Source organism: Medicago truncatula, chromosome 5, assembly GCF_003473485.1.
Source record: "Medicago truncatula cultivar Jemalong A17 chromosome 5, MtrunA17r5.0-ANR, whole genome shotgun sequence".
NCBI lineage: Eukaryota > Viridiplantae > Streptophyta > Magnoliopsida > Fabales > Fabaceae > Medicago > Medicago truncatula.
This window is the reverse complement of record NC_053046.1, coordinates 9,790,661-9,805,385: the sequence shown is the minus strand read 5'-3', so window position 1 is coordinate 9,805,385 and position 14,725 is coordinate 9,790,661. Positions and strand designations below refer to the sequence as shown.

Here is a 14,725-nt window from a genome sequence, read left to right as displayed (position 1 = left end):
TTATTTTTATTTCTTTAACAAATGGTCTAAAAATAGTCTTTACGATTTTTTTTTTATCTCTCTAAACCTAGACAACATTGTGTTTGTTTCCTGGTTTAAAAAATTATTCCCAGAAACGTGGAGGTAGCAATTATAAATTCCTTTGTTTGTTTAATTGTCAAAAAAAAAAAAAAAAATCCTTTGTTTGTTACTAAGATAAAAAATTAATTCCTAAAAATAAAAATTTCTTTGAAAAATAATAACTTCCATTTACCCATGATTTTATTCTCAAAGAAAGTGGATGGGAATAAAAAGTTCTCATATAAATACAAAATTAAAATAACTATCCATATACCCGCTATCACAAATAATTTCCATAAATCTATCAATTATTTATCAAACACGACTTTTTAAATATATCTATTATTATTTCTAGGATAATACATTTTATCTTATCAAAATAACATAATACATTTGATCTTATCATAACACTCCTTAAATTTCCATTACATAATACGTCTTCCTAATCCTAACATCTTTTCATTTTCACCCGACACTTTTTAAAATGAAAACGTTAACAAATGCCCTTAGAGCATCCACAATGGTGAGGTCTTCACCATTTAAGACCTAGTACCTAATAGGTACTCCCATTGTGGGAGGAAAATTTGGGGATCTTCTAAGACTCAAGGTCTAACTTAAGACTCCATCTTTTAGTGATCTCCCACACACTTTTTTTTATTAAAATAATATGTTAGTGGTGGAATGTAAACGAGGAAGAGTTAGTTGTAGGACATATTTAGACTTTTTGCCAGAAGGTCTCTAGTGGAGTGAATGAGTACCTATTAAGTATTGTTATTAAAAAATAATAAAAAAGTGATGTGTACAGATGAGACTCGTTTAAGACCTTCAAATTGAGGGTTTCCATTGTGGATGCTCTTAAGGCACTTGATAAGAGGTTTAAAATAGAAATTTTGTCTTGAAATTTGTGCATTTTACACATTAAAACATCAAAAAGTTTTATACATAAAAGTTATCAATTATTTCTATTTTTTGAATTCTTAACAAGTGTCCTAATTCTTAACAACCCCTTTTAAAAAAGTGATTATAAAAATAAAAATAAAAAACTTTAAGTTAAAAAGAAATCTGATATAGTTTTAACTTGAGAATTGTTGTTCCCACATTACATAAAGTTGTGTCACACGAATAAATGATGTTTTTGCCCCTGCGACAGTTAACTATCGAAGTTCCTTCGACAGTTAACAGCCGACGAAAAGAAAAAAAAAAAAAAAAAAAAACAAACCTCGACACTTTACTGCCGAGGAACTCATCAATTTTTTTTATTAGCAAAGTGACACTAAGCCTCATCAATTTCTTGTAGATGCCACTAAGCCTATGCAACTGAGCATTTTTATTAGCAAAGTGACATTTGCAAAGTGATGGATCTGTCACAATTTTCATACATCAAAATCAAATATAAGTCTATCCCATGCCCATACCAATTAAACAAAATGAAAAAGAAATAAAAAATTGATGAGTTCCTTGGTAGTAAAGTGCTGAGTTTTTTTTTTTTTTTTCGTATGTAGTTAACTGTCGAAGGAGAGCATTTTCATCTTTTACATGTATTTTTCAACCCTATCATATATGTAAAGAGCATCTCTCTTTTAACTTTGACATTTTTTAAGTGTGTACTCAAAATACTCATCTTACTCCAAATCCAATCATTTTTTTGAGACGCCGGAGAACTGATCACATATATTTATTCCAACTAGTTGAGAACTTATCTCTAAATTCACTTCTTCCCGCAGCTCAAACTTTTCAGAACAGCTTAACTTCAAAATCGATTTTCTTCACAAAAAAAACTCACCTCATTCCTCAATCCAAACAATAATCAATTTTCATTTTCCAAATTCAACAAAACAACCATGGTGTTCAAAGAAGCAGGTTCATCATCCTACTCACTCCCACCCTACCCACGCGAAGACACCCCCCTTCTTACTAACTCACCCCCCCTCTCTTCCCAATTCAAAACCTGCGCCAACATCTTCATCGCCATCGTCGGCGCCGGCGTTCTCGGTCTCCCTTACTCCTTCAAACGCACCGGCTACCTCACCGGTCTCATCAACCTATTTACCATCGCTTACCTCACCTACCACTGCATGCTCCTCCTCGTCAACACTCGCCGGAAACTCGAATCCATCACCGGTTTCTCCAAAATCAAATCTTTCGGCGATTTGGGTTTCACCATTTGTGGCCCATTAGGTCGTTTTTCCGTTGACTCCATGATTGTGCTTTCACAAGCTGGGTTTTGTGTCAGTTACCTTATTTTCATTTCTTCAACTTTATCATTTCTCACCGCCGGTGATGAAACAGACACTATTTTCATCGGTTTAACGGCGAAAAGTTTGTATCTTTGGGGTTGTTTTCCATTTCAATTAGGGTTGAATTCGATCAAAACTTTGACCCATTTAGCCCCTTTGAGTATTTTTGCTGATGTTGTTGATATTTCTGCTAAGAGTGTTGTTATGGTTGAAGATGTTTTTGTTTTCATGCAAAATAGACCAAATTTGGAAGCTTTTAAGGGTTTTGGTGTTTTTTTCTATGGTATTGGTGTAGCTGTTTATGCTTTTGAAGGGATTGGAATGGTTTTGCCTTTGGAAAGTGAGACTAAAGATAAGGAGAAATTTGGAAGGGTTTTAGGGTTAGGGATGGGTATGATTTCTATATTATTTGGTGCATTTGGTGTTTTAGGTTATTTTGCTTTTGGTGAAGAAACTAAGGATATTATTACTAATAATTTAGGTCAAGGTGTGATAGGTGTTATGGTTCAATTAGGGCTATGTATTAATTTGTTTATTACATTTCCTTTGATGATGAATCCTGTTTATGAGGTTTTTGAGAGAAGGTTTTGTGATTCTAGGTATTGTTTATGGGTGAGGTGGTTGTTGGTTTTGGTGGTGAGTTTGGTGGCAGTTTTGGTGCCAAATTTTGCTGATTTTTTGTCACTTGTTGGAAGTAGTGTTTGTGTTGTTCTTGGTTTTGTGTTGCCTGCTTTGTTTCATTGTATGGTTTTTAAGGAAGAGTTGGGTTGGAAATGCTTGGTTTCAGATGGGGCAATTATGGTTTTTGGATTTGTTGTTGCTGTTTATGGAACCTATACTTCTGTTTCAGAGATTCTTTCTCCTAAGGCTTAATTGATTTGGAAGAAGAAAAGTTTGAAAGATTAAAAACTGTGAATTTTCAGGTGTTTTTGATGAAGGAACAATTTTTTGTGTTAAATGTTACATGCTGAAGGATACTTGGTTGTTCCTTAATTGGGCAGGAATTCTTTTACATGGGTCATCAATTTGGATTTGATGCTTCTGTTAAGTGTTTTTTGTTGATTGAATATATGATAAAGCTACGAATTCTATTCTTTGTTGTTGGATTTTTTGTAATCTGTAAAAAGTTTTAGGTCTATAGTTTGTTGGAATTGAAGGAAATAAAGAGAAAAAGGAACATATGCAAGTGTATCTTGAACATTTTTGTAAGTTTGAGAAATATTTACATCATTTGCTGTGTAAATTTTTTGCTCTCTTAGTCATAGGCATATCAATATCCTTGTGTGGAATTGCAAAGAAAAAATGTTGTTGGTATGGATCAAATAGAGACTTGCAAAGTTGTAACTGTGTTTTGCATTTAGATTATAGCTTTAGCTTAATTGAATAGTTTATTGATTTGTAAGTTTGATTTATTTTCAGAAGTGCCTGCAATAGCTTATCAGGAAAATGAGTATAAGCTATCAACGACTTCATATAACTAGTCCAATACTACCATACTATACCATCTGTAGACGTGTTACAACCTTGTTATTAGAGGCTATGGTTGATCCATAAGCCACCCAGGTTGCTCAACCCTCATGTAAAAGGTCGATAGGAAGATAGTTTCCGATGGATTTTTAGTAAAAAAAAGTCGATCGAAAGATACGTCTTAATAGGTTTAGGTCATCGAAAGATACGTTCCACTAAATTGATGAGGTTTTGAGCGGACATGAGAGCCTATATAGCAACTGTCTTACAGCTTTACAAGTATTATTAACACCAAACAAGAACAAAAACTATTAACTAAGGTACCACCCACCCTCTCGGGTAAAAGAGCAAGGAACAAAAAAAACTAGGGATGACATCATAATTTTTTTTTTAGAGGATAGATTAACATTGTTATATCCACCATAATATTTTATGTTTGATATCGTAATTGCATTTATATATCCACCACCATACCATGCATAAAGTCCTTAAACCATATATTATTTTTAAAAGCCTCTCTATTTGGTATTTAGTGTCCACCAGGTCTAAGTCTAAGTGTCTAACCATTGTCAATTGGCATAAAACAATTTCATAAAAGTGATATACCAATGTAGTAGGTGAAATAGGCAGACATGACGTTTGGCGTGAAAGAATGGAATATCATTCAATAATTAATCCTTCATGTTCAACCTAAGCATTCTTATAGTTGTTTGCGAAGAAATTGTGCTCCTTAAAAAATAGGATTTATTTTTCCTAATATATTTTAATAAAATTATAAAGGGAAATGCTAATTTGTGCCCCTAAAGCCATAAGTTAATTTGACAAAAGTGGAAATATTTTTTTAGTAATTAATGCATTTGAATTTAATTTTTTTATTTTTAATTAATTGAATGCACAAAATTTACCAAAAAATGTTTCTATTTATGGGTTACTTAACATGTGCCCTTAGGGCACAAGTTAGTATGACCCAATTATAACATGACACAACTTAGAAGAAAGTTACCTTCTTTAAATTAAATAAATGGTTAAATGTGTTCTGGTCCTTCTTTAAAAAAAAAAATTTAGTCCTATAAAATTGCGATTTTATATTGCCATGCTTAGTGTCAAAGGAATTGGCAACTGTAATCTTAAAATTTACATTCGCAATGGTGTGTATGAGAGATTTCTTTGGAGTAATTGCAGTATGCTTATTCAGCTAAGCATTAGCTAGATGAGTAGTTTCGAAAATGTTGATTAAGAAATGAGTAGCTAGAAAGTGATTCATCTTAAATATGAAATATGGTATTCAAATATTTTAGAAGGAAAAAAAAATTAAAAAATTAAACATGAAATTGTTCCCATTCCGATCATATAATTAGTACTTCTCTCTTCTCAATTTCTTTCTTCTTTCTCTTGTACTAAATAATCCATCAAATTTATTCTATTTCTTTCTAATTTTTGTCTTTCAACATTCTCTCTTACCTATTTCTATCTTCACAACTTCTCTTATAAACCAAACACACCCTATATATGAAGAAAAACGAATAACAATTTTAACAAATTAACCTTAGTATTTGTTCATTCTCATTATCATAAATGTAAATAGAAAATCATAATTGAGAGTGATGCATATAACGTTAATCAGATGTGTAATTGAATAAAAGTAATTCGTGATACATTATAAAATGAAAGCCACGGTTATCATGGAACAAATATATATTTCTCTTCTCACTATGTACCTTCATATTTCATTCTATATGATCTGGTTACCAACAAATGAACTCATTACTAAAACTCTAGTGATAAACAATTTTCATTTTTATAGAGAAAAAAAATTAGGCAAGTTGAATCGGTGATGCTTAGAAAATAGTTGTTTATTTTCAATGCATATTGAGTGTAAGTATAAACTGTCGTGACATATAATAAAGATTAAATGGTGTATCGATCCGATGAGGATTGATGTGGATAAGTTTTAATCATTTTTAAATATTAAGTTTAGTTATTTAAGATCCAAAGTGACATATGACAAATAATAAAGAGAGGGGAGAAATGGAGAAATACTTATATGGACACAACCACAAATAAAATGCATTTAAACACTCACATAACACAAGTTATCCTTAAATTATTTAAAATAATATATTATTTACGTGTTTCTTCTTTTATCTTTTTCCTTTTGTGTGTGCGTCCAACTAAAATTATTTGTGTTTTCCTTGTTGATTTTAACATGATTTCGTACCAGTTTTCGTGGAGTGAAGAGTATGTGGAAGGATATCATAATATTTGATATGAAAATTTTAAATATTCAAATTATATTATGATCAATTAATACAATGAATTATAATTAATACAAATATTTCTTTTAATGGAGTCAAATTTAATTGTTGAAACGGTGCTTAGTATTAAACTTGCAATTGTAAAAAGCAGATATGTGTTCAGTGACTCGAAGCACAACTGTTTGTTCCACCTTCGGTGCAAAATAGGAAGTTGTATTCTGTTTTAGGAAGCAGTTTAATTTGGTGAGTAACTATCTTTATCATACTTATTATAACTTCATTTGTTAAGTTAACAGTTGCCAAAAACATGAAATATTGCATAATAACATCATAAAAACTATGAAGAGTACCTCAAATATAATGTTGACGGCTATAAAATAATCAGCCTCCACTACAACACTTGTCGTCTTGTAGGTCTTCAACTGTTTCCCACCACTTCTGATGGTGGAGTATGAATCATTCCAAGTAATTGTTCATTTTCCTTTTGCGTCCCTTAAGAATGTTATGAAAACAATGTGATCGAGATTACAATTTTCTCCCTTAAACAAAAACAATAATCACAACAAGTGCCGTATCTAAAACCTCGAGTTAGAGGTGCGAAATTTTTAACTTCATTAGTTATTATTAACATTAAATGTGTGTGTGTGTGGGGGTGGGGGTGGGGGTGGGGGTGGGGGGGGGGGGGGGGTGTGCGCGCGCGCGCACGCACGCACGTGGGGAATGTTGATCTAATCATTTTTCTTAAGATTCAATTAATATGCGTTGATAGTATAACATGATTTTAGACATGCATTATACTATTAATTTTGCATTTTTGTTACTTTTACCCAATACAAAAAAAAAAAAAAAAAAAAAATCTTTTTAATAATCACATTAAATTTTATTATTTCGACAAATTGTAAATTCAACCATTTATCACCAAGAAGAACAGAAAAATGACCAGGAATTAGAGAAGAAAAAAAGATTTTATTTAAGTAGTTTACATTATTATAACAAATTCATTTGATTTGGTGAAGTGGATGAGTAATTTAAGTGTATTATCGTTAGTTCAATACTCATGTTCTGTGTTTTATACTTTTATGCAAAATAAAAGTCAATCAAATTAAATAACAACAATAAAAGCCATTTTATGAAGAAAAAAAATAATAGCTTTAAAAAGCATTAAAACCCAAATGTCGCATTTGTATGCACGCCGGTATCCAGACGCGTTAGTCTGGCTCAAATTTAGGTGAGGTGCAAAACAAAAATTCTAGGGTGTGCAAATAGGCAAAAATTCATGATGTGCAGGTACACACCTTCAACTATACATGGGTTCGCCCCTGATCAGAACATGTTACACAACTTCCACGATAATATGTTCAATTCACTTCAACTAAATACTTATAAAATGTATACAAGTTTGAAACAATGAGGCTTTAAGTTGAAAAATGTATACAACATAACAATAAGTTTCGAATGTATACAAAATAATGAGATCATTATACTTCATGTTACACAAATCGGTGTCACAACGATAATGACTGCAAACACTATGTAGATCGTGGACTTAAGAAATGACTTAATTACTCTGTTTTATCTCTTGCTTTGTTCATCAGTCGTCACAAAACAGTGTTTTATGATTAACAAAAAAATTTAACATGGTCATTAAATAATACACCTAAAACAATCTGACATATTCTATATTACATATTTTCTAAATAATAAGGTTGAAGTATAAAAAGATATAGTTAGATATATTTTTATCAATATATAGTCCATACACTCATATATATTTAACAATATATAGTTTTCATTAGATTTTAGAAATAAGAATATACTAATATATTCCCGTAAAACAAACATATACTCACATATATATATTTTTATTAATATATAGTGTAACGCCCTCCTTGAATTATTTGATTATTTAATTATTTTTATTGAGTTAGGATATATTTATATAATTTATGTGATTTTAAATAATATTGGTTGATTATGTGGTGTGTATTATTTTATTATATAGTTTATTTTAATATTAGTTAGAATAATGTGAGAATTAATATTATTTTGGAGGTTGGGGAGTTAATTAGGAATTAATAGAATTAAGGGGAGTTTAATGAAATAAAGGAGGAGTTATATTTTGGGAGTTAGGAAAAGAGAAGGTGAGAAGCAGTTTTACGTGAAACAAGTTTTGGGAGAGAAAACCAAGCCAAGGGGAGAACAAGAGCAAGAGGGGATCGATTTTGCTGTAGCTTTGTTTGTGCAATTGAATTCAGGTAAGGGTGAGACTATCTCTCAATGATAATGGTTATATAATTCTGATTTTGATTTAGCATAGTTCTAGTTGAAATTGGGAATTGGGGGTTAGGTTTTTGGAGTATGATTCTTGGATTGAAAAGTGTAGAAATCATGACAATTATGTTAAGAATCGATGTTCAGATTGTAGAATAAACATAGGTTAAGTTTCCTATCAAATTTGGGGTTTGGGTGGATGAAAAATTGGGTTTTTGGCTGAAAACTGGTCTGTTCCCGTAGGGTTGTTCGTCGCAACTCGCCACAGCGAGTAAACTTACTCGCCTCGCGAGCTGCACAGAGACAGCATCACCAGTTTCGCGTTCTTCCGTCTTTTTCACATGTTTCTGTTTTGAATTGGTCTTTGGTGTAAACATGAAAGTTGTAGATAATTATGTTAGCTTTCTAATACCGTTGGTTTGACTTCAAAAGGATTTATAGAACTTGAGCTATGGTCAAATTACTGCACGTAGGTCACAGTGAAGAATTGTTTATGATTGATGAATTAATATATGTATGTATATATTTGTGAATACGATATTGTCAATGATTGGTGAAGGGTTATATGTATATATGATGTTTTAAGATGTTAATTACCATTTGATGTTGTTATATCTTGAGATTGTTTGTGTACTGCCATGTTGCTGTTTATTATTGATTAAGATGCATCTGTTGGTTAATGTTGTGGGAAATGTTGGTTAATATTTGATTAAAGTTAGGTTTTGTTAATTAATGGGTTTTGAGTGTAGGAATTGTTGAATTGGAGTTAGAAATGGGTTCTGAGTGCATAAAACCTTTCATTGCATATCTGTAAACTAATTTGGGGAGTGAATCGAGGAAAAATGGGATTTTTGGGAAAAACCTGCATTCTGCCCGTACAGAAGTTCATCGCTCGCCTCGCGAGTAGCCTATGCTCGCCATAGCGAGTGAACAACTTCATGGCTCGCCTCGCGAGTGATACAACTCGCCATGGCGAGTAGCCTTGTGAAAATCTGGATTTTTTTAAAATGTTGTTATAAGCCGTAATTTGGGTAGTACTATGTACCTAGATGATTATAAGGATGACTGGAGCAAGTTTTAGGTTTAAAAGATGATTAGGGAGCTTAGAATTGAGGTTTGAGTGAGAAAAATATCATTTTTCCCGAGAGCACCATATTTCTGTTCGCCTCGAGTTCGCCTCGAACTCGCCATGGCGAGTACCTTATTTCCTGAGCTCGCCATAGCGAGCAGATGTGCTCGCGAGGCGAGCTGCCCAGAATTTTGTTGGTTTGACTTCTGTTGTTGATGGTTGATTTACCTTGTTGATTAAGCATGGCTTGTATGTTGGTGTATTTCTCTGGATGTTCTAATTTGGTTGTGATTGATGAATGGATGCTGGCTGGATGTATACTTTTAATTAATTAAGTTTTACATGAATGTTGTAAATTGGAGTGGTGAGTCATATATACATATATGCTTAGGTGGGATTGTATGTAGATATACTCAAGTGGGTCAGTTGCATGAGCATAACAGTGGGAGAGCTTCGGCTCTGGAACGCCTTGTCGTTCAAAGTGGTGGAGCACTAGTTGCTCAAAGTGGTGTTAGTGGTGAGGACTTATGTCCTGATGAGAATGCTTTAACCATTCGACAGTGGTGTGGGTCACGGCCCTGATTTTGGTACCACATGCATAGTTGCATTTGTTGAGGAGTCTTAGTGGAGTTGTCATGTCTTGCATGAGTCTTAGCGGTGGTGTCGAGTTGTTGCATGAATCGTCGTTGTTGGTTTTAATTATCATTTGGTTGATGTTGTTAATGATGATATACTTATATATTGATGAATTATTATTATGACAGGGTGATATATTTAATTGGTGAGTTAGATATCTATTATTGATGATATTATTGATTATGAAATATATACATATATTGGATAATTGTAGTTGTCGTTGTTCTTGAGAGAGTTGTTGTTGTTGTTGTTGAATATTGTTGTTATCGTCGTTGTTGGTTGAATTAGTAAGTGTTACTAAAGTTAAAGAAGTAATAACATTATTGTTAAATATATGTAGTTCTTTATATTGTTATGATGTGATGATTATGTCGTGTCGTTTATATTATTATGAGAAGATGTTTATGATATTGATTATGATGTTATCTATGAGTTGTTAAATGTACTTGATGATGTTACGTATAGTTGCTAAGTTGTCCTCTATTCATGAGTTGTTAATAAGGTGCTAGGTGGAGAATGTTAATATGAATATGATGTTGTTACGTTGTTTAGGTCATTGATTATGAAGTTGTCATGTTGTATACGAACTATGAATATGATGTTATATGATTAAGATTAAGATGTTAATTATGAAGTTAAATGATGCTGTTATGATGTTGTTTATGATATCGAGTTATGACTCTTGATATGATGAGTATATGATATGGTTTAGGAGTCGTTAAAAGAATTACTATTAGTAATTGATGAAGTTTAAGTTGTTAGATGCATTTGATGAATTATATATTATTATTATTGATTGTGAATCTCACCCCTTCTGCTTGAAAATGTTGCTCTTCGTATGAGTAACTTGCAGGTGATCAAGAGTAGGTTGCTGTGTTTTTGCTGTCGTGAGTGGCTATCCCTCACTGAGTCGTTTAGGTGCTCTGATACGTAACGGGATGGGAACTTTGTTGCATGCTTTTCTATTCCTTACGTATTGTTTATAAATTTACATGATTAAGTTGTTAATTGGATTTTTATGAGATGTTTTGATGAGGCCTTCGTGCCAAGACTTTTTATGTTAATGAATTTAATCCGCTGCAAAGTTTGAATTAATATGTTGAAGGATAAATTAGTTAATTAACTTATTTATGATTTTATGAAGTGTAGCATTCCGTTTACATGTTGAATACTCTGATTAATTAAATGAAATTTTTAAGTCGGGAAAACGGGGTGTTACATATAGTTCATACACCCACATATATTTTTTGAATATAATAAAACTTAGGCAGTCGCGGTGTTTAAATAGAGATATTAAAAAAAAAATACTAATTAAAATTGATCACTTGTTGTAGTTACTAAAATGGGTTCCGTGTTACAATTGGACACTCCAATGGTTTTTTTAGTGATACATTTAAAAAAAAATAAACAACGGAAAAAATTGAATATGATTAATCATAATATATTATAATATTGTTCTTGTTTTTAGTATTGACGATATTAAAAAAGCTAATAAATGAAAATACATTTCATAAATAAATATATACCAACATATTCCCGTAAAAAAAACATATAGTGAGATATATTTTTGTTAAAATATAGTTCATATACTCATTTTTATTTTACCAATATATAGTTTCCATTAAATTTTGGAAATAAAAATATATTAATATATTTCCATAAAACAAACATATACTCATATATATTTTTTTATTAATATATAGTCCATACACCCACATATATTTTATTAATATATTAATAAAACTTAGGCAATCACGGTGTTTAATTAGAGATATTAAAAAAAATACTAATTAAAATTGATCACTCGTTGTAGTTACTACAATGGGTCCCGTGTTACAATTGTACACTCCAACGGGTTTTTTAGTGATACATTTAAAAAAAAAACAGAAAAAATTGAAGTATGATGATTAATCAAAGTATATTATAATATTATTCTTGTTTTAGTATTGACGATATGAGAAAAGATAATAAATAAAAATAATCATAGATTTTATTTACTAATATGTTTGAGTGTGAAAAATATTAATATGTGTCCCGTGAAAAAACATAATTAACGTATTATATAATAGTGTTATAATAAAATACAAAATCATATTCTGCTATAACAACAACACTTGTTAGTTTCCTCTATAAAAAAAAAAAACTTGTTAGTAAAACCGAATTGAAAATTAGTAAAGAAAATGTAGTTGAAAATGAAGAGAGAAAATGAAAAATGAAGAAAGTTGGCAAGAAAAAGATAAGAGGGGAGAGTGAGATTGAGAGAGAAAATTTATTATTAAAAAATAAATGTGAGAGAAAAGTTTATTATTAAATAAATAAATAAGAGAGAGAAAAATTTATTATTATAAATGAGTAAATAGTCAATTTCCCTCCTGAAATTAACAAAACATCAATTACCCCCCTAAAATTTCACAACGTTAGTCAATTTACCCCCTCCGTCAAATTTTTCTGTTAGAGAACATGACGTTTTGCAAACACCCTCCTGAAGTTTGGCACTTATGTGCAAAATGCCCCCCAAACTTAAAAATTTATATTATTTTTTTCTTAAAAATAAACAATTAATAGTTAAATATTAAAACTAACTATTAATTTTAGAATTTGGGAAAACTACATGCATATATACATCAAAATAGGCTCCAAAATGGGGAAAAATATGTATTTTTTAAAATGACAATAATGTGATGATTTGTGGATTAATATTGGGGTTGTGTAGTTTAAATGGTTTGAGCAAATTGTTGAAGGAGTTGGAGGAGTTAAAAGACTAAGATGGTGAAGGAGAAAATATAAATTTAAATCTGATTATTAATTTGTTTATAAACCTCTAAAAATAATAATTTGTCTATTAGAAATAATCATTATTGTCACTTTAAAAATATACATTTTTCCCTATTTTGATGTATATATGTATGTAGTTTTTCCAAACTCCAAAATTAATAGTTAGCTTTAATATTTAACTATTAATTGTTTGTTTTTAAGAAAAAAATAATATAAATTTTTAAGTTTGGGGGGCATTTTGCACATAAGTGCAAAACTTCAGGGGGGGTATTTGCAAAACGTCATGTTCACTAACAGAAAAATTTGACTGAGGGGGTAAATTGACTAACGTTGTGAAATTTCAGGAGGGTAATTGAAGTTTTGTTAATTTCAGGGGGTAATTGATGAAACTTACAATTTCAGGGGGGAAATTGACTATTTACTCTATTATAAATAAAGAAAGATGAGAGAGAAAAGTTTATTATTATTAAATAAAGAAAGGTGAGAAAGTAAAGTGAGTTTTAGTAAAGTGGATTTTGATTGTGAATTTGACAAAAATAACCCTAAAGTTGTAAAGAAAAAAGTTTGGAAGAAAATTAGGTATGGGTAGTTAAGTAATTTTGGTAGTATCTTGTTTTCATATATTGTAAGTGATGATAGATTTTTGTAGTGTAATGTGATTTTGTTATAATTTTTTTTAACAAAGAAATTTTCAATGAAAGCTTCAATTGAAGAAAAAAAAAATTCAACGAAAGTTTCAAATGAAAAATCCGTTTGAATAGTTTATCTTAAAATCTTATTATAAGTATTTCATCATTGGGTTATAATTTTTTTTATACTAAAATTTTGAAAAAATCTCTAAAAAAAAAACTATTTCAAATAGCTTTTCATAAAAATCATCTTTGAAAGATGTCATTTTGAAAAAAAATATATGATTTTTACTATGTAGAATCTCGAACGATGAATATTTAAGTTAGTGAATGTCAAAATCTCTTTTTTAATTTAAATCAAATGAGTTTGAAATAACTTTTACTATTTTTAAGTAAATTTAAAAAAAAAAATCTATTTTAAAAAATATAAAAGAAAATCCATTTTTTTTAACCTAAAACAAACGTGCCATGAATCTACTTGTAAAAATATCTTTTTTTTTTTTATCAATTTATTGGTGCAAATTATGGCAACGAACTTTATCTTAAAATCTAATCGATAATCACTTTTTTTTTCATCCACAAAATTTATATTTGAGATCTTAGTTAAAATATTCAAGTTAAGTTCTACCCCCGACCAACACAATATTGATAAAGTGTTAAATGCTGGGTAGTTAAAAGGTCAATTATATGTAGGGAAGGAGTTTGAACCCCAAACTTTCTACTTCTCTATATTTAATATATGTGAGTCCCAATCATAAAATTATTTGATCTAAAAAAAAATATAACTCAAATGATAAACAATCCAAAAATATTGTATATTGTGGCACACATGCTCACATTCATAATTCCTCACTTTTTTTTTTCCCTATTTAATGTGTTTGAGTTTCGTCAAGAGACTTTTAGAACATGAAAAAGTTCTAACTATTTGTTCATGCGATGAGTGCCGAGAACTCTCCTTCTAATATTATTTAACACTCACTATCTTATTATATGAGATTAACGTGAATTTCAAACTTTAAACATATATTCCACATAAAATAGTAGGATCTACATTGACTTTATTTAATGAATAAGTGAGTCTTAAAAAGAATATTGCTAACACTCCTATAATTTATTTATTTTTTGTTACAATATATTTCTATAACTTTGAGAAACCATGTCAAAGATAAAAAATTTAGAAAAATATGGTTTGACGTGTGTTATTGAACTAAAAAATGGTCAATTTGGACATGTAGTAAGCAGCCAAAAGGATAAGATAATTAGAAGAAAGAAATAATCAAAAAGGTTAATTAATTAATACATTGAAATCAATCATATGAGTAAGAA

General features: G+C 30.3%; 1 protein-coding gene across 1 annotated transcript; it reads left to right on the top strand.

The window, feature by feature from the left end:
* The first annotated feature begins 1,689 nt into the window (after positions 1–1,689).
* Positions 1,690–3,641, top strand: LOC11416523 (amino acid transporter AVT3C). Its single transcript, XM_003612324.4, has one exon. The coding sequence runs from the start codon at positions 1,902–1,904 to the stop codon at positions 3,168–3,170; it is 1,269 nt and encodes a 422-aa protein (XP_003612372.1). The 5' UTR covers positions 1,690–1,901; the 3' UTR covers positions 3,171–3,641.
* Positions 3,642–14,725: the final 11,084 nt, after the last annotated feature.